Source organism: Ciconia boyciana, chromosome 1 (assembly GCF_034638445.1).
Source record: "Ciconia boyciana chromosome 1, ASM3463844v1, whole genome shotgun sequence".
Classification (NCBI taxonomy): Eukaryota; Metazoa; Chordata; class Aves; order Ciconiiformes; family Ciconiidae; genus Ciconia; species Ciconia boyciana.
This window is the reverse complement of record NC_132934.1, coordinates 218214286-218233804: the sequence shown is the minus strand read 5'-3', so window position 1 is coordinate 218233804 and position 19519 is coordinate 218214286. Positions and strand designations below refer to the sequence as shown.

At 55.6% G+C, this 19519-nt stretch overlaps 2 protein-coding genes across 12 annotated transcripts in view; one reads left to right on the top strand and one right to left on the bottom strand.

Annotated features, from left to right (window-relative positions):
- The window catches only part of FAM168A (family with sequence similarity 168 member A), a 207247-nt gene extending 203178 nt beyond the window's left edge, over positions 1-4069 (top strand). For all 9 annotated transcript variants that reach the window (XM_072850951.1, XM_072850950.1, XM_072850943.1 and 6 more), the window contains 3 exons: positions 507-681; positions 2333-2463; positions 3787-4069. In XM_072850951.1, the coding sequence (XP_072707052.1) occupies positions 507-681; positions 2333-2445 (288 nt within the window). In that variant the 3' untranslated portion in view covers positions 2446-2463; positions 3787-4069. The remainder of the gene's footprint in view (positions 1-506; positions 682-2332; positions 2464-3786) is intronic.
- Positions 4070-8165: 4096 nt separating this feature from the next.
- On the bottom strand, positions 8166-18949 carry RELT (RELT TNF receptor). 3 transcript variants are annotated; one of them, XM_072850942.1, is made up of 11 exons: positions 18936-18949; positions 16091-16154; positions 14849-14938; positions 14590-14762; positions 14415-14500; positions 13904-14137; positions 13645-13725; positions 13487-13568; positions 13213-13401; positions 13001-13124; positions 8166-8409 (listed from the first exon to the last, which is right to left on the bottom strand). In XM_072850942.1, the coding sequence occupies exons 2-11, from the start codon at positions 16133-16135 to the stop codon at positions 8380-8382; spliced, it is 1134 nt and encodes a 377-aa protein (XP_072707043.1). In that variant the 5' UTR covers positions 16136-16154; positions 18936-18949; the 3' UTR covers positions 8166-8379. The 3 variants fall into 3 exon arrangements, with proteins under 3 accessions (XP_072707043.1, XP_072707041.1, XP_072707042.1); XM_072850941.1 differs by lacking the exon at positions 8166-8409 and adding an exon at positions 10003-10193; XM_072850940.1 differs by lacking the exon at positions 13001-13124 and having other exon boundaries at positions 8166-10193.
- Positions 18950-19519: the final 570 nt, after the last annotated feature.

The window sequence follows — 19519 nt, the reverse complement described above, 5'->3', positions numbered from 1 at the left end:
CTTGTCCAGGTCTCCAGGCACAGGAGCTTGCTCATGGGAAGGACCAGCCTTTTGGCAACGCTTGAATGATGTCCCATGGGCAGCTCTTTGTACCAGCAGCTACACGTGACGCCTGCTTGTCTTAATATTGCTTCTGCAAGACATCTGGAGGAGCTGAGGGCTTGAAGTCTCGAAGTGAAGGACTGTCACAGTGGAGCCGCACTGGGCTCGCAATACGGGCTGGGTTTGGGAACCTCCTCTGTCCCCTCTGGTGCAGGGGGTCGGTGTGGGGCTGTGCTGCCACAGCCGGCAGGACCGGCCCGAGAGCATCTCGTAGCAGGATCTACAGTCGCAGCTGATGTAACCCCTTGCTGACAGCACGGTCTGTGTTACTGTGCTGACACCCACTGCACACAGAGCTGGTGATTGCCTCTAAATAAAATACCGGGCTTCGAGTCACTGCTTTGGCTTGTGCTTTCAATCGAATGACAAAGACGACAGTAGGTTTTTTTTTCCTTCTCAAACAGGGAGCTTATTATACCCAGCCAGTGTACGCGGCACAGCCTCACGTTATCCATCACACCACCGTGGTTCAGCCCAACAGCATCCCATCGGCCATCTATCCGGCCCCGGTCGCTGCGCCCAGGACCAACGGTGTGGCCATGGGGATGGTCGCTGGGACCACCATGGCAATGTCAGCAGGTAAGAAGGAAAGTTTTATTGTGTTTTGAGCCATAGTTTCATCTCTCGGGTGGAACGTATCGGAACAACTTGTGCAGGAGACTTGTCCTGGATGAAAAACTCTCTGTGCATCCGACGTGCTGCCTGCAGCCTTGCAGGGTCTATCTCGCAAGCGGCTGCAGAAGCGCCTTGCACACAGCTAATTGCAGCTTCGTCTGCTAATTTTGCTTGCTGATTACTGCTCCTTTGCAGGAAAAAAACAATTAATTTGCTCCTGATACTGATCTAACTCAGTTTTTAGGTTAGCAGAGGAGACTTTTCGTTTGGCTCACTCTAGGGGGATGCACTCTTGCATCCTTAAATATATTATTCTTTCCTCTGTCTGTTCCATAAGTAGAGGAATAACCAGGTTTGTCCATCTTCAAATACTGTTGTATTTCTATCCTCAAGGTCCTTTTTTAGGATACTTAGGGTCTTGCTTTCATTTGACGAAATGAACATTAACCTTGGTTTATGTATCCCAAATCCTCTGCATCTTACGTGCAGGATTGCTTCAAACTGCAATGAATTGATAGCACATGAAATAAGGATATGGGCTGGTTTTATTTTTTCCAAAGCCTGTATTTCTCTCATTAACAATTCTTAGGATTGTATATTGAATTATGCCAAGAAATGTATCATTCATCCTTTCGCATCTGCATTAGCTGTGAAATAGGACTCTGTTATGGGACGCAGTCCCTGTTGCAAGCAGAGATATTGCAGCCTGGGTATGACAAGAACCACTCTGAGAGATTTACTGTCGAAGACTGCGATTTACCGTTGAGATTTACTGTTACTGAGAAGTGGATAGATGTAATTAATGCACGTGGGATGTCTTAAAATTTCATTAGTAGCATTTGCAGAGAGATACCCAGAAACTGAGAAGTTGTTTCGAGCATCCAGTTACTCCCAGAACAGAGTAGTTTGGGGCTGTATTCTCCCTCCCCACGTCTACTGAAGGCACCGTGCAAGTTCTCACCTAAAATCCCTCTGCGTATCAGCTGCAGGCTAAAAGAAAAGAGGCTGCACCGGGCAGTCCCTCTGCTTCATGGCTGAGAGAGGATCGCTCCTTCAGCTGCATCCCAAGGCTCTCGGCTCTGTGGGTTTAAATGAAGCAAAAGAGCTCCACTGCTCTTGGGAGATGAGTGACAAAGCTCATCTTCATTTTCCCTGGAAGGTCTGGGGTTTTTTCTCACCTCCTTTTGCATCCCTCATCCCTTCCAGTTTGGTCCTGAGATGTTTCAGATCGCTGCAGTGATCTGCTGTTGCAATTTAGCCCGGTGCCTTCAGCAGGTGGAAGGTGTCAGCAGGTTAGTGGCAAGCTCTGCTGCTGGTCTTTAGGGACAAGGAAAATTGGAAAAAGATGAGTTAAAGGCTGAAAGTAGCATGGAAAATACTCTGGAGCTTCAGGTGGGTTTATTCCGTTCATGGTGCTGGCTGATACCAACCACATGAGTCAAACGCCTTTGATTCAGGTCTCACGGGCAGAATAATATTTGGGAGAATTGAAGAAGAAAGAACAGGCAGCTGTGCTGTGCCTGCCCCTCGGATGCGGTCTGCAGCACTGTACCCTGGGGGTACCGCTCCCCTGATGGAGCTCTCCTCCTTGCTAAATATTTCTCTGCCCTTGCAGGAACCTTGTTGACCACCCCACAACACACCGCCATCGGAGCACATCCAGTTTCCGTGCCAACATACAGGGCTCAAGGAACCCCCACCTACAGCTACGTACCTCCACACTGGTAAACCCACTGGCCAATTCATGTGAGTGCTGCCTTTGCAGGTCTGGCTCTACCCTTGTCGATTAATTAGCCACCGAGCACTGCCATCGCTTCTCTCCTTCCTACAAAGCTGCCAAATCCCTTTGTCCGGGCGATGCTCTGACTCCAGAAGAGCCATTTAGCACTGCTCCCTGGCAGGGATAGCTGCACAGCTCGCTGTCCGGGGGCTACGGGGGTTGTTAGCAAGCACCTTGACCTTACATCTTGCTGCTCGGTGCATGCAAGGCTTCGCCAGTGACCTCAGTGGCATCGAGCTGCTCTGAGTGCAGTCGGACACTGCGAGGGTGGAAATTTTCATGCTTTAAGGTTTTGGATGCATCACGCTCTTTCATAGAATCACAGAAAGGTTTGGGTTGGAAGGGACCTTCAAGACCATCGAGTCCAACCCCCCTGCCCTGGGCAGGGACACCTTCCACTCGATCAGGTTGCTCAGAGCCCCATCTGACCTGGCCTTGAACACCTCCAGGGATGGGGCATCCACAGCTTCTCTGGGCAACCTGGGCCAGTGCCTCACCACCCTCACAGTAAAGAATTTCCTTCTAATATCTAATCTAAATCTCCCCTCTTTCAGTTTAAAACTGTTACCCCTCGTCCTATCACTACGCTCCCTGATAAAGAAGAGTCCCTCCCCGGCTTTCATATCACTGGAATATGGGTTCTTTTCCCTGCTAAAACGTGCTGGGAGATCGTCCTGTTCATTAGCACCGGGGTTGCGTGCAGCTGCCTGCATCCTGCGTATTTATTAGTGCCGGGGTTGCGTGCAGCTGCCCGCACCCTGCCTGGTCATTAGCACCGGGGTTGCGTGCAGCTGCCTGCGAAGGGCTGCAGGTTCCTGTCACGCTCAGGATCCCAGAAATCCCAGCTGCTCCTTTAAACGCCCTCCGCGTATTGCTGGAGCCCTTGGTCCATCGTGCCCAATTAATGGGCAACGCAGCTGATGGAAACACATGACGCTGCACGGGGAGGCAGCGCAGATCTCATCCAGCCCAGGGGGTTCTCTGAAATCTCTCCTCGCTGCATACGTTACACTGGGCTAATCCCACCCATGACAAATTGTTGTGCAATTAGCAGAGAGCATCCCGTCTGCGTATTTTTAATCCCTGTGCATTGGATACCACCGGCGAGCTGCTGCTTTCTCAGCTCCGTGCCCAAGAAATTGCCCACAAAGAGGCCCAAGGGATGGTTAAATCCCACGTGCATCAGCTATACGTGCTGCGCGGGGCACGGAGGAGAGGAGAACAGCCCTGTCTGATCCTGCACCGCTTGCTTCTAACTCCTTGTTTTTAATATGTTTGCTCTCTTCCAGATCCGGAGTCGAACATTGTATGCAACTACACAAGTCTTACATCGGTGCTGTGGCCGCTGTACTGCAGCACCTCGTCTGTTTGCAAGAACAAAAGAAAAAAAAAAAAGTGCAAGGGTCACTTTATGCATTCTTTAGTGGTTTTTGTAAAAGCTGCTTTTTCTAATCTTCTGCCTCTTTTTTTTTTTTTTTCCTCTCCCCCTTCCTCCTCCCCAACCCACATAAATTGTGTAACACACACGTACTGACACTGAGCAATAGTAAAGTTCTCTCTTTGGTCCTATCATCTGAAAGCTCAGAATATTCACTTTTCCAGCATTGCCCAGCTGAGTGGTGCAAAGATCCCCCACTTCTTGTTCGTTTGGGTTCTTTTCGTTATTTTTCTGTTGTTGTTGTTGTTGACGAAAGCCTAGATTTTCTTTGGCTAGTAAGAGTGGTTGATGTTCAGGGTACTATGTGAAAAGCACAGCGCTGGTAGGCAGGCTTATTCCGATTTGGTTTGGGTATTTTTAGTTGAATAATATAAATTATTTAATCTTCCATAACATATTACAAGAAAATTGGTGTCTTCCAGATAGCTGTCGTGATAGATTATAAATGCATTATCTGCAGTGAAATTCTGAACTCATCCCTTCTTTTGTAGGAGTAAGAGAATATAAATATAATTAGCGACGTAACACACTTGTCTTAGGACGTAGGAGGACTGGTCACCATCGGGTCTTTGGTCTGCTTTTTCCAACTGGGCAAATGGATCTTGCGTGATGGGAAGAGAGCAGCGGAGAGACGCGTGCCCCGGTAGCATCTTGCACTTCTTGGGAAAATGAGATGCTCCCCATCGGCTGCGTCCCGGGGCTGCGTGAGGGAGAAGTTCCTTCCTTGCATGGCTACCGTTTGCAGGCAGAGATGTGCTGGGTGGCTGGTGAAGGAAGCAAGGAGATGTCCAAGGGTTGATCTGCAGAGCTTCTCCAGGTCCAAGGGTTGGTCTGAAGAGCTTCTCCAGGCCCAGGGGTTGGTCTGAAGAGGTTCTCCAGGTCCAAGGGTTGGTCTGAAGAGCTTCTCCACGTCCAGGGGTTGGTCTGAAGAGGTTCTCCAGGTCCAAGGGTTGGTCTGAAGAGCTTCTCCACGTCCAGGGGTTGGTCTGAAGAGCCTCTCAATGTCCAGGGTTTGGTGTGAAGAGCTTCTCCAGAGTGTGGTGGTGTGGGGAAAGAGGGCAGCTGGTAGATGGAGAAGAGTCTTTGAGGCAGGGCGAGGGGGAAGATGGCTGGCTTCACCTCGCACCCATGTCATTGGCAGGGCTGAGACCAAACTGCAATGCCTACGTGGCAATTGAGGTGCCACCCCATTCTTTGGGTTACAGATGGGCTTGGAGACTTCCAGGAAAAATGTTCATCCGAGCACAAATCCTGGCACCATAAAGGCTGGAGAGGGGGATGATGTCCAGCTGCTTTGCTTGGCGAGTGAGGAGAAGTGGGGGGAAGAGGAAGCAATAGCAATAAACGTCGCCTTCCTCATGGGAAGGCACCTGAGAAAAGGTGAGAGCAAGAAAGGTGATCCACAGTTGACGTGGACCGGGCTGGGAGATAATGGGCACGCAGAGGCTGTGGGCATCGGGGTAATTTCTGGGGGTTTTGGCTTACCCAAGGGCACGAGGACATGAAGCCGACTGTGGCCAGTGACATCTCACCTTGGGGTGTCCAAGTAGAGCAATAAGTTGTCTCGAGGGCAGCAGAGAGAGAGTTTGTATTTGCAGACAATGCTTGCGGCCAGTTTATTTTTAAATCCTTATCCCTAAACCCAGCATAGAAACAAGGTTTTTCGTCTTTTTTTTTCATAAGACAAAAACATGGTTGGGTTTTGATTTTTCCCTCAAGCGTGCCAAAAGAGTTACATTCACCGGGCGTGTGTTTGCAACTCTCACGTCTCTTGGGCTCTGAGGTTGTCACAACGGACCAAATCCATAGCCTTTAAAGAGGTCAGGTTAGGAGATGTGGATGGGAATCCCTCCTGGCACTGCCTGACATGGGTTTCCGACCCATGTATGGTGTTGAGCCAGTGCCCAGATGTCCCTACTGGTTGCTCTGCTTTGGTCATGCCTGGATCACATCTCCAGGTGGAAGTGAGGGCAGTGGAGACCGACACCGGAGGGTCACCTTGACTGGGACATGGTGGTGTAGAGGTCAGACTGGAGGGTCTTTCAGAAGAGCAAGGTGACCAGTTGTTGGCACCTGGATGAGACCTCCTTGCTCTTGGTGGTGCCTCCCAGCTTGGCTTCTGCTGCCATTGGGAGGAGCTACTGGAGCATGAGCGTGGTCCAAATGGGGAGAAACAAGCTTAGGGACCCAAGAGGGCTTTCCCTACTGCCGGTTGGTCCCGGGTGGTTTGTCAGGTCGGGTGTTGGCGCTGGTGCATCTGTATGGGGGCCATTTGGTTGGTTCTGCTGGGTTTAAAGGAAATCTAGCAAAGCTCTGGTTGACCTTCCCAACCTCAAGGGGAGCAAAGTGGGTGAAGACTGAACACCAATGCTGTGGGGTGGAGAAGGTGGATTTCTCCCGTGTAGTACTTTGGGTTGATATAAAAGGAAACGAGAAGGAAAAAAAAGAGTAAATAATCAGAGGGTTGCTTGGTGAAGCCAAGGGTTAGCACTTAAAGAGCAATGGGATATTTGGAAATAACAATACTACATCGTCCTTCCACTGTTTGTAGCACGCTACAGTTAAACCTGGGCCAAAAACCACCCCCAGTAGGTCACAGGAACTGAAGACCTCTCAAATACCCTTTTTTGCTCTCACTGTTGACTTCATGTTACATATTAGGAGCAGTCTATCAGCGCTGAAACATGTAGGATGGAGTAAGCTCTAGCCAACGTAACGGCGCTACAACTTGCAGGATCCAATGAACTTTGTTGTCACAGCCCCGGCTCTGCTCCCCTCCCGGGAAAAGGAGGACTTTTCCCAGCAGACACCGTCCCACCACTGGCCTAGGCACCCTTCACCCTTAACTGCTTTAGGAATGACTGCTAAAATTTTGGCCCACAGCTAGAAAGGAGATGCTAGGCTTTCTCCTGAAAGGAAAGAAAACACTAAAGGTGGGGTAGAAAGCTCCAGGAGCTGAGCATGGAGGATCACCCAATGTTACCGCTAATGAGAGCTGACATGAAGGTGGTTTAGTTTTAATTCCTTCGCTTGGATCAGTAGCAGATCTGATGCTCCTCATCCCGTTATGCCCAGGCAGAAATACTCATTAACTCAACCAGGGTGTGAAGAGGTGACATATTCGCCATCTGTTGGGCGAGAGGCTTTGGCGAGCACATTTGGCAACCGGTGTTGGGTTGGACCACCGCATGGCTCCAGGGCCACCGCATGGCTCCAGGGCCACCGCATGGCTCCAGGCTTGGATAGCTCCTTCCCAAGGTGGCTTCATGGGGCCGTGGTGGTGGGGAGATGCTCCCTGCCACCGCGTGGGGATGTGGGGCTTGATGCCAGCAGTGACCTCCAGCCCTGTTCCCCTTCCCCATGGAGAGACGTGGTTTTTCAGATAGATGGAAGGATGGAAAGAAAGCCCATGATCCCAAGCCCTTTCCTTGGCCAAGTCATGGCTTAAGTGAAGGTCCTGGGGAGGTCTCAGCCTAGTGGGGGGACTCGCTTGGGGGGGGGACACTGATGGGGGCTACCAGCTTCTCAGATATTTAACTCCAGCAAAGCTTTGCCGATCTCAGTTAAGGAAAAGGGTTTCCCACGGTGAGGGATCACACCGGGCGCTAGCGGGGAAGAGCAGGAGGGGTTAAACCATCCTTAGCTGGCTTGCTTGGAGATTAAAATTCCAGCTAAAGAGGAAGGAAAATAACTCTCAAACTGCTGTTACGACCATTAACCCATCCCTGCCATTATCTTTGCTTTAAAACACGAGCTGTAATGCAAGATTTGGGGGGGGGGGGGGAAAGCAAAGCATATTAATAGTGGTGGTGGCCCCCAACCCGCGCGAGCCCCTTGGAGCCTGTACCCATCACGCCTCCAAGCGGCTGAACCCTCCGGGTGAGGATTTGCTCCTGTATTTTATGAATAATAATAACAACCCAGTCCAGCTTTTTGCAGTTTCAAGGTGTAATTACCATGAAGTGTTACTTAAAGGGTTTTTTCTTTCTTTTTTTTTTTTTTTTTTAATGATGGATGTTTCAGGGTATCAGGTTTTCCCCCAGCTGCCGGCATCCCGCTGAATAGGGTCCTTCCCAGAGAGGACCCCCCCCCCCATCTTTGCCATCCCCTCCCACTCCTCCTGCATCCCAGCGGATGCATCCCCACAGGGGATTCGGGATGATGCGGTCCCCGGGCTGGAGGGCGTGAAATTGGGTCTTGCTTTCTTAGAGGAAGAAAAAAACCACCAAAAACCACAATTGGGAGTTTATTTTCGACAGGATAACCCAACCAGCCGACAAGAGCAATAAGAGCCGCTGGATACCCATTAATCCATGTTTGGGGTTTGGTTTTTTTTTAATTGTCAATATTTTTAGGCCCTCCGAGCATCCGTCGTCCCCGAAATGTGGCGGCCCTCTGCCCATCTTCCCTTTGCTTTGCTGTGAGTGCTGAGCTGCCGGCAGGATCAGGCTCCGGATATTTTCTCTGCTGTGTGCTAGCATTCCCATAGGGAAAAAAGGAAAATAAAGCCCGTTAAGGAGCTTGGGAGGGAGGAGAGCTTGGAAAAGGTGTTTTTCCAGCATGCGGCACCGTGGCACTTCTAGATTCACCGGTAACCGGGTAAAATAACCTGTTACAGGGATGTTTGCAAAGCAGGAATAGCAAAATACGTGGTTTAACGGCAGTAATTCCCGGTTTGAAATGCTCAATCGTGCTGTTCGTAGGGAAAAATCCTGATGCAATGCGGCTACCTGAATCATCGCTGCATCTTCCTGCAAGGGATGGAGCGGAGGGAGCTGGGTTTTTCCCGGGGCGAAGGGGGTTCAGGATCAGGGCGCTGGATGGGGAGCGATTCGCAGGGTCGGCAGGCACTGGGAAGCACAGCGAGGAAGGGAAGAGCGAGATAGCGAGGTGCAGGATGGCACCCAAACCCTCCCGTTCCCATAGCAGGGAGCAAACTCGTGCCGCGCTCCTACCCCTCTTTCTACGTAATTGATTTTTTCATTCATTTCAATCGCCAAGGCAGCTCCTTTTTAAATATTATTGGACCTCTTAAGCAAAAATAAATACAAAAAACCCCAAAACAACAACCAAACAAAACCCAAGAAGAAAAATTTTAAAACCAAGAGTAACCATGTCTTCCAAGTCTAAGTCTCAAAGGTGTGTAGGGAACATGGCCTTGAACTGATGCCCTGGGAAGCCCCACAGCCTCGGTTTGTCCATCTGAAGTGTAAATTTGGGGGTTTTTTCTGTTTGTTTTCTGTTCTGGTTTTGGTTCTGAAGATCAGGTTGTGATCTCCCTGACAGATTTCAGCCAAGAGTTTGTAACTGTACGATATTTACTGTAAGATGTAGAACATTCGATAACTATTAAAATGTTTCCAAAAAAAAAAAAATAAATAAAAGAGCCCGAGAGGGTTTGGTGGTTGGTTTTTTGGCGCGGTGATGTGGTGGAGAAGTGAACGGGACCAGCCATAAACCCATTTCTAGGTTGGTGGTGGAGCTTGATGGTCTCCAACCCAACCTTGGGTGGGTTGTCCCACTGTCCCCCAACATGGTCAAGCCAACGTGATCCTATAGACACAGCTCCTATGGAAAGCGGAGTGTGTGATCTTCCTGGTGAGCAGAGCATCACCACCACGTTCTCCTGGGCTGATTGAGACTTTGGATAGAGGAGATGTAGATGGGGACCAGCTTTGCCCAGAGCAACCCATGCCCTGGTTGGGTTGTTGATAAGGTGGGACTTGTCCCAAGATCCAGAGACTGTCGTTAGCCTGCAGTGTTGAGCGCTGGCACCTGGTGATGGAGGGAAATCAAGAGCTCATGACATTCCTGGAGAGGCTTCAGCTCAACAGACCCAGAAGGTGACCATGAAAATAGCATCCTGGCCGTGCGACATCCTCCATTGCGTGGTGCCTCCAATGGAGCTCTGCTCCGGCATCGTGGCTCCCAGAGATGCTCTCCATCAGGCCACCACGCTGTGGCCACCACCACTGGCATCACAGCTCCCAGAGATGATCTCCATCAGGCCACCGTGCCGTGGCCACCACCAGACCTCAGGGACAGGGAAGCCTTCTCGCTAGCTGGGCAAGACGTTGGATTTGCCGTGCTGCCGGTGGCCACCTCGATGGCAGGACCAGAAGCCAAGCTGCCACCTCCAGTACTTCATGGCTCCAAGCGGGACTGGCCTTCACACGGTGCCCAACGTCTTCTGTCCCTGCCATGGGGTCTTTGTGGGTGTCACCGTCCCCCCAGGGCAGCCCCCAGGCCAGGCGCCAGCTGTGGAGGACAAGGGATGGACCGCATCTCTGGGTGAGGCTGGATCGGGCCCTTTGCACCACCCAAGGTGGCAGGAGCCACTCAGTGTCACTCCCTGGGCCAACGTCCACGCTGGCTGTCACTACCCAGGGACATCCCATGTTGGAGGGGACAACTCCTCCTGCTAAGGACAGCCACTCGGGTTGTCCCCAAACCCCCAGGTGTCTCCACCCACAGCAGCTGGTCCAGGGCCCCCCTTTCTTTAGCCACAGGCTCAGCAGGGTCAAGGTGTCCCCAGATGGCTGGGGACAGCGCAGGGTGACAGGAGCTGGAGGGGACACACTGTCCGGGACGGCCCCTGAGGGTGCTGGGGGGCTGCGGTGAGCACCGACCATCGCTGTCACGAGCTGGGCGGGCTCAGCTGGGCAGAGGTGAAGGCAGGGCAGGCAGCTGCTGGGGCTCCACGGGTGCCCACCACCTCGTTGGCGTCCACCACGGGTGGTGGGCACCCATGGGTGCTGCACCCAGCTCTGGGTGTGGGGGTGTAAACAGGGCCATGGAGGGGTGAAAGGAGGGAGGGGGGTGCACATGTGCGTGCAAATGCACGTGTGTGCACACTTACGGAGCTCCGTGCGCGCGCGTGGGTGTGTTTGCATGCGTGCGTGACTGCGTATGTGCGTGCGTGTACATATGTGCATGTGCACACGTGTATGCGTGCAGAGGTGGGTTTGCACGGGCATTTATACACGTCTGCGCGTACGTTTGCACGTGCAGCGGTGTGCGAATGGGTGTCGTGCACGTCTGTGCGTATGCACACTTACAGAGCTCCGTGTGCAAGTGTGGGTGTGTTTGCATGCATGTATGACTGCATATGTGCGTGCATGTGCGTGTGCACACGTGTTATGCATGCAGAGGTGGGTTTGCACGTGCACATACTCACCCATGCATATGTTTGTATGTGCAGCGGTGTGTGAACAGGCGTCATGTGCACATCTCTGTGTGTGCATGCACGCTTACAGAGCCCCATGTGTGTTTGCATGCGTGTAGGACCGCATGCGCATGTGTGCATGTACATATGTGTACGCATGTGTGCGTGCAGAGGTGGGTTTGCGTGTGCATTTATGTGCATGTGTGTGTGCACGTGCAGCGGTGCGTGAACGGGTGCACGTGCACGCACATCTCTGTGTGTGTGCACGTGTGTACACACACTTATAAAGCTCCATGTGCAAGTGTGCGCACGTGTGTGTGACTGCCTACATGTATGTGCATGTATATAGGTGCACGTGCACACGTGTATGTGTGCAGAGGTGGGTTTCCATGTGCATTTACGTGAATGTTCGTCCGTGCGTATGCGTAGGTGCACGTGTGCACATCTATGTGTGCACGTGCATGTGCATACATGCACGTGCACACATTTATGTATGCGTGCAGAGGTGGGTTTGCATGTGCATTTACACACGCGTTCATCTGTGCGTGTGCATAGATGCGCAGCGGTGTGTGAATGGGTGCATGTGTGCACGGGTGCATGTGTGCACGTCTGTGTGTGTGCACACGTGTATGCACACTCACAGCGCTCCACGTGCAAGTGTGGGTGTGTTTCCATGCGTGCATGACTGCATACATGTGTGTGCACGTACATAGGTGCAAGTGCTTATGTATGTGTGCAGAGGGGGGGGGTTGCATGTGCATTTATGCACGTGTTCCTCCATGCATGTGTGTGTGCAGGTGCAGCAGGGTGTGAACGAGTGCACGTGTGCACATCTCTGGGCGTGTGCACGTGTGCACACACACTTATAGAGCTCCACGTGCGTGTTTGCATGCGTGCATAAGAGCACAGGTGTGCGCATGTACATACATACATGTGCGCACAGGTATGTGTGCAGAGGTGGGGTTGCATGTGCACACGTTCATCTGTGCATGTGTGTGCACACCTATATCTGTGTGTGCACACCTATATCTGTGTGTGCACGCGTGTTTGCCTGCACATATACATTTCCGTGCCCAGGCGCTCGTGGCTGCCAGCGTGGCCACGGGCAGCAGCGCCTGTTGCGGGGGGGGGGGATGCGCGTGTGCGAGGGCACGTGCACCCGTGCAGCTGCCCATGAGTCACACAGCAGCCCCCGGCCGTGTCACCCCGTGCCAGGCCCTGCCATGAGCCCGCAGCACCCTGTGGCGTGTGACACCCCCTGCCTCGGTGTCCCCTCTGTGTGTCCCCGTTTATGCGTGGCTACGGGGGGCGGGGGGGGTGTATAGGTGCATGCACGTATATAAGTGCACATATACATAGCTTTTTGTGCATATACGGGTGGGTGACTACGCATGTCAGTGTATGCATATGTGTTGTGTAGGGGTGTATGGGCGTTCGCATACGTGCTTTTAGCATGCTATAGGGGTGTATATAGGTGTAGCTGTATGCGAGAGTGCCGATACATACGGGATGAGGGTATATTAAAGCGCTGGCTGCTGCAGAACACCCCAGCAGCCACCAGCACCGTGCCCCTGCAGCACCCCTTTGCACCAGCACCCACCCCTGCACCCCCACCAGCACCCACTCCACAACCCCCTATAGCACCTTAATGCAGGAGGAAATGGCAGCGGGGGGGGGGGAATTCACCAAACCCCTTCAGGCTCAATTTTTAAAGTATTTTTTCAAGCCTCCCAGCTGCTGGAAGAGGCTTTGGGGTGCTGGGCTGCTCTAGCTTCCCAAATCACCAGGTGCCCTCATTAGGCTTCAGAATTAACACTCTCTCCTCCAGCCTCATTTTTCCCCCAGGAAGGACCCCCCCTCCCCAGGGGCTCCCCAGCACCCTCCCTCCACACCCCCTCACCTCGGGGGGGCCATCAGTGCTTTTCAACCAAGGGGGTCGCATCCCGCTACCGGCAGGGAGGGGACCACGGGGGGGTTCACCCCCCACCTCACTCCTCATCTCGGGGATCCGGGACACCCGAAACCTGTTGGGGGGGGCATCACATCAGCCTGTCCCCACTCTGGAGTGGGGGGACACGCTGGGGAAGGGGCGGGGGGGGGAGCCCCGCTTACCTGCCGACGGAGAGGATGGTCACCTCACTGGGACGACCCCCGGGTTTGGGGACCTTGGTGGCACTGAGCGATGGCAGCAACTCGGGCCACTTCTTCTGGCTGCAGCGGGCGCACGGGGCCGGCCCCTGCACTGTGTGGGGGTGCTGCTGGTGCTGGCAGGCAGGGGGAAACTGAGGCAGGAAGCGCAGCCTGGGAAGAGGGGGGAGATGCCATCAGCGTGGGGTTGCTCCCACCGTGGGAGGGGGTCCTCAGTGCAGCTTTGGGGGGGTCTTACTTATTCGGGGGGGTGCAGCCCGCTGGCATTGGCTGTTGGCCGTGATACTCCTTCAGCAGCTCCTCCAGCGCCGCGGCGTTTTCTATGGGTGGGGGGAGACCATGGGGGGGTCACGGGGGTCCGGCCCGGGTCACCCCCTCCCACGGACCCTCCCTGACCTTTCTTCTCGGTGATCAACCGCACCAGCACCCCAATGGTGTCCTCGTTGGCGTCCTCCAGCTGGTAGATGGAGCTGGGACCTGGAGGCAGAAGTTGGGGGACAGGGACTCAGTGATGGGGGATAAACCCCACCCCGCCAAGGACGAGCAGGATGCCCCGGGACAATGAGGACCAGAAGCCACGGGGATGGGCTGGGCTGAGCGAAGCGAGATGGATGGGGGATCACCGAAAGGTGCCCGCGGCACAACCAGGGCTCACCGGTGCCGCCGGGCTGGGGGTCCTTGCTGGTGGTGCAGTGGTAACCCTTCTTCTTCAGCAGGTTGCAGACCAGGATGCCCAACAAGCCCATGGCGCAGAAGACTGGGACGATGGTCAGCACCGCCGCCTGCGCTGCCGCCGCCTCCTCCTCTTCCTCACCCATCAGGGTCACCCACGTCGCGTTGGTGCCCGCCGGCTGGCCCAGTGTTTCAGGGCTGCGGGCTCGCCGCCGGCCTGGGGGGAGGCACCGGATCAGCCCCGGAGAGAGGTTTTGTTGGGATTAAATCCCATTTTCCCTGGGAGCCCCGCTGCAGGGTCAGCCCCCAGGGAAGCAGAAGCCACTCGTGTCACAAGTGGAGACGTTCTCAGCTGCCGCATCCCGGCAGGACATCACCCCCTGTCTCGAGGGGGACACATCCTGCGGCGTCCCCAGGGCAGACGTCGGCACAACAGGCAGCGGCTCTTTCAGCACCCATAAAACCAGGGTGACACCCCCAGCCCGGGCACCCACCTGGGCACCCTGGGGTGCTGCGGGGAGCGGCGGCACAGGGCAGGCACCGGCCCTGGGGCTCCCTCTCCCCTTCGGGGCTGTAAAACCTGCGGGGTGGGAGGGGAGGGTCAGGATACGGCCCACGAGCAGCATCGGGGCTGGGGGTTTGCAGCATCCCTTCCCCGGCTGGGCTCACCCCGGCAGACATGCTCCACAGCGGCTGTCGGTCACCGCCGTCCCCGGTGCCACCAGGATCCTGTTCCCGGCCCGGCAGCGGGTGTGAGCAGAGCAGGATGCATCCCCCGGCGAGAAGGTGCCGGGGGGACAAGCTCGGCACATCCCCACCGGACCCTGCACCGAGCCGCACGCCTGCACGGAGGGAAAGGGGGGTGAGCGACGGCCGGATCCTGCACCTTCCCTCCGGGGTGGGTGTGCCGCGGGTGGGCTCGGCTTACCCCGGTGGGCTCCTCTCCGGGTGGGCATCGCGGCGTCCCGTGCTCCCGGGGACCACAGCTCCTGGCCCCCACGCCAGGTCTGCTCAGCACCTGCGGGAGAAGCAGAGAGCGGTGCTCAGCACTGGCCGCTCCGGCTCTTCCGCCACTCCGAGGTGTGTGCCGGCAGCGATGCAGCCCCAGCGTGGGCCATGTGGCAGAGGTGAATCCATCACAAGCGACGTGATGGATGCAAACCTGTCACATGGACCGTGGCAGATGCAAACCCGTCACAAGCAACATGATGGGTGCAAATCCGTCGCGTGCACCATGGCAGATGCAAACCCATCGCCAGCAACCTGGTGGATGCAAACCCATCCCATGCACCGTGGCGGATGCCGTCCCGTCACAAGTGATGCGATGGATGCGCACCCGTTGCATGCACCACAGCAGATGCAAACCCATCACATGTAACACGATGGATGCAAACCCATTCCATGCGCCATGGCAGATGCAAACCCATCGCATGACGGATGCGAACCCATCGCCCGCACCGCAGCCAGTGCAGACCCATCGCCAGCAACACGATGGATGCAAACTCAATGCACGCAGAGCGGTGGATGCCAGCGTGTCACAAATGATGCGATGGGTGCAATCTTATTGCACGCGCTACAGCCGACGCAAAGCCATCGCGTGCACCGCAACGGACGCAAAGCCATCGCCAGTGACGTGATGGATGCAGACCCATCACATGCGCCGTGGCGGATGCAAACTCCCTGCACGCACCGCGGCAGATGCCAGCCCGTTGCAAGCGAGGCGATGGGTGCAATCCCGTTGCGTGCACCGCGGCCGATGCAAACCCATTGCAACCTTCCACCCCAAGGGAGCAGCCCCGGTCCCTGGGGTACCCACAGGGCCCGTCCCAAGAGCATCTCCCAGATGTGGGAAATGGGACAACACGGTGGCCCCGGGGGGAGCAGCGAGGGAGAAGCCACCTTCCCTACCAGCCCCTGCCCTGGAAGAAGCTTTGACAAAGGAGAGAAAAGGAGGAGGAAGAATTTTTGGGGAAAACAAACAAACAAAGCACCCTCGACCCGAATTTAGCATCTCCCTGGGTCTGAGCTGCTGCAAGTTTCTGCGTGAGAAACATTTTGGGGTGCCCTATTTGTGGCTATGGGGTGGTGATGCTGGGATGGGTTTGAGCATCGGAGGAGCCGAAAGCAGAGATGCAGAGGGATGAGATGGGCTGGACGAGGCCATACTCACCCCCAGGATGGTGACGAGCCACCAGCGCATCCCGCTCCTCTTCATCGCCAGGGGAGACCTGCCCGAGGGGGAGCACCGGGGTCACCATCCGGGAAAAATCCCGGCAGAGAAGTGATTTGGGGAGCCTATTCCCCCCATGGGGATGCTCCAAGGCATCTGCCTAAACATCCCTGCAGCAGCCGTCCTCCATCATCCCCCCCAAAGTTTTATTAGAGGTTTTATGGGATGCCCGGCATCACCCCTTTCCCTTGCAGGTCCCAACTCCATCCCAAATTGGAGAGGGACCAACCCTGCAACGGAGTCAGGACCAACCGTGCAAGGAGCAGGGGAAGGAGCAGATGATGCTAAACACCATTAAATAAAGGGTTTTCCTGCTCCAGAGGAAATCCATACACATCTGTCACAAGGAAATGAAGTCACTAAAAAAATAAATATATTTAAATTAAAAAAAATTAAGGAAAACAAAAGGTGTTTCCCACAGGCTCATCCCTGCTCTTTGGGCTCAGCAATTAATTGTTAAAATTAAAATAAATGCAGACAGCACAAGGGAAGGGAGGAAAAAATAAATAACAACCCAAACCCGGATCCAGCCTCGGCTGCCTGCACGGAAATTCCCCCGGTCGTCACGGTCCCTTGAGAGCCACGACAGAGCTTCGTTACAGCCTTTGCCTGACGAGTTTCTCTTAATTAGTGGCCAGCATCATCAGTCTGAGATGCAGCTAATTACGTGCAGGAGGGGAGATACTGGGGGGCGAGCAGGGCAGAGCCGGGTAATTATAGGACATGGGCTGGGACACGATGGCATGGCCCAAAATGAGCATCCTCCACGCTCCAGTTCTTCCCAGTAGCTCCCAGTTAGGGAACACCCCATCAGGGTGCCAGCGTGAAGCCAGCCAGCCCTTCTCCCCTCCTGGGGAGCTGCACCCCCAAACCAAGAGCCGCCAAGCCCCGTCTTCACTAGCACCGTCCGTGCCACGCTGGGACCCCATGATTTTTGGGGGGGCTGAGCCAGTTGCCACCATCGCCCCGGCCAGCCTGAGCCCCACCACGTGCCACCTCCCCGCTAAGCATTGTCCCCGGGTGATGGCATCCCACGGGGACACCTCCCGAATCCCCCCAGGACTTGGGAAGTGCCCCCCGATCACGAGGGGAGGGTGAAACTGGTGCAAGCCCTCCGCCCTGTAAGCCAGCACTAATCAAACTCAAGTTTAAGCCTAACGTGAAGGATTTTAATCCTTTGGGGCGGTGATATTTAAGCCGGTAATAGCAGCACCTTAGGGACTTCCAGAGATGTTTGGGGTGCTGCTCTGCGGGCGAAGGAGCCACGCTGGCTTCTTGGAAGGGGGTGGATAGGTCCCACCGTGGCTGGGGGACCACGAGCTGCGGCCGAGCGATGCCACGGGTCGGCACAGCCCACACGTCCCAGGTTGCCGGAGCATTCCCGACTCACCAGTTCGGGACAAACGGATCTAAACCAAAGCAGGAACGGGGCCGGTCCCAGGTAAAGCAGATCTAAGGCCAAGCTTAATCCAAGGATTAAGGACACCCCTTAGATGGCCGAGCTCTGCCGTGGGGACATAGGAGGTGCAAGGATCCGGGGGTGCCAGCTCCTGGTTGTCACTGGAGCTTTGCCGAGTCACAGCCACCCCAGGACTCAGCACCCACTTTTGGGGGCAGCTCAGGGTGGGGATGGGGGATGCAGGCACAAACCCGCAGCCCGTGATAGTGGGACGTCTGGCTGCCCTGGCACAGCAGAGAGAAGCCCTGAAGCTCCCAGGTGAAACTAAAAACAACATCATCCCCCCCCCAAGAACCAGAAGAGACCAAAAAATAACCCCACCAGTGCCAGAGCCGGCTGATTTTTGGAGACACCTCGACCTCCACCAGCCCTGTACCCCACTTGGCCAGTGCATCAATGCAAACACACCGGGGAAGGCGACTTGGTTTCGGTACCCCCCAAATCCCACAAGCCTTTGATTCCCAGCCTCCCCTTAATCCAGCCCGTAACCCAAGGCTGCCCGCCGGGATTCCAGCGAGGGTTTCCCTTCCCTGTGGGGGAACAGGGTTTCGGCCGATGGCTCCTGCAGATAAACGGGCAAAAAAAAGGAGCAAGCGTTCAGAAAGACTTTGGGGACCAGCTCTTGGAGGCGGCTTGGGACAAGGGGGGGGATCGTCCGGCAGACGGAGCAAAACTCAGCGTCATCGCATCCCCCAGGCCCCATCAGAGCTGCGGGAACAACCAAACCGTCGCAAAACCCCAATATTAAAGTCAAATGATCGCAGAGGCATCGCTGCCACGCAAAGCCCAGGCAGCGGCACGCTCCAGCCCCGTTTTGGGGTGCAGCCCCTCACCCCAGCATCCCACCTCATGCTGGTATTTGGCTGGGAGCCCTGTGATTTTCCAGCTGCGGCAAGAAAAACCCAGCACGGTTCCTATCTCTCTTTCCAGGCTGCTCAGCTTTTCTTAACCTACTTTTTCCCCTCTCCACCCTTTATTTTCACCCACATTCGCTCTGCAGCAGCCAGAGCCAGCACCGGGGTCCCCCAACCACTGCACCCCACTTCAGGCAGCACCAAGGTGAAGCTCCTCCCACACCCTGCTTAGGGATAAGCTCAAGGCCATCAACCCCCCCCCCTTTTTTATTACAAACAGGGGGTGGGGCACCCCAAAAACCACTAGCCCCCACCCCCCCTTGCACAGCCCGAAGCTGCAGCACCCCCAAACCCAGTCCCCCCCAGGGGGGAATAACCCTTGCAGGCGAGTAACCCCAGCCCCCCGCTCGGAATATCCCTTCCCCCCCCCCCGGGGCAGAGGGGGTGACCCGCCCGGGGTGCCCTTACCTGCCCCCCGCCGCGGGGCCGCCCGCCGAGCGCGCCGGCTCCTTTATGAATGAACCCGCCGGCGCGCTACTCCCCTAAGCCCCGCCCCTTTCTGCAACGTCACACCGCGGGACTCCTCCCCGCACTTCCCTCCGCCCCCGTGCGTCAGCGCTGCGCGCTCGGCGGCTCCGCCCCCCCTCCCCCGCGGGCAGCGCCCCCTGCCGGGCGCGGCGGGAGCTGCGGGCGGCTCCGGGGGGGGGGGAGGGAGGGGGAGGGAATTTTGGGGGGTGCTGGGCTTTATCCCAACCGCGGAGTGGTTTTTGGGGGGGAAAACGGGAAAAATAAGAGGGCGGTGGGATTTTTCCCTACGGAGCAGGAAATTTTTTAAAGAAATAAGGATTTTTTTGCCCCATATGGGCTGGCGGGGGGCACCCATGGGTGCTGCACCCCGCTTTCCTACGTGCCCTACAGCACTCCCCGTATTGGCTTCGTCCCCTTCCCCAGGGGACGGTTTTCCCGCGCTGGGGACACCCCCATTGCGGTCGGGCCTGGCTCTCCCTCTGTACCCTCCCCGAGGGCTGGCGGGGTGACGTGGTCCCCAGGAGGGGT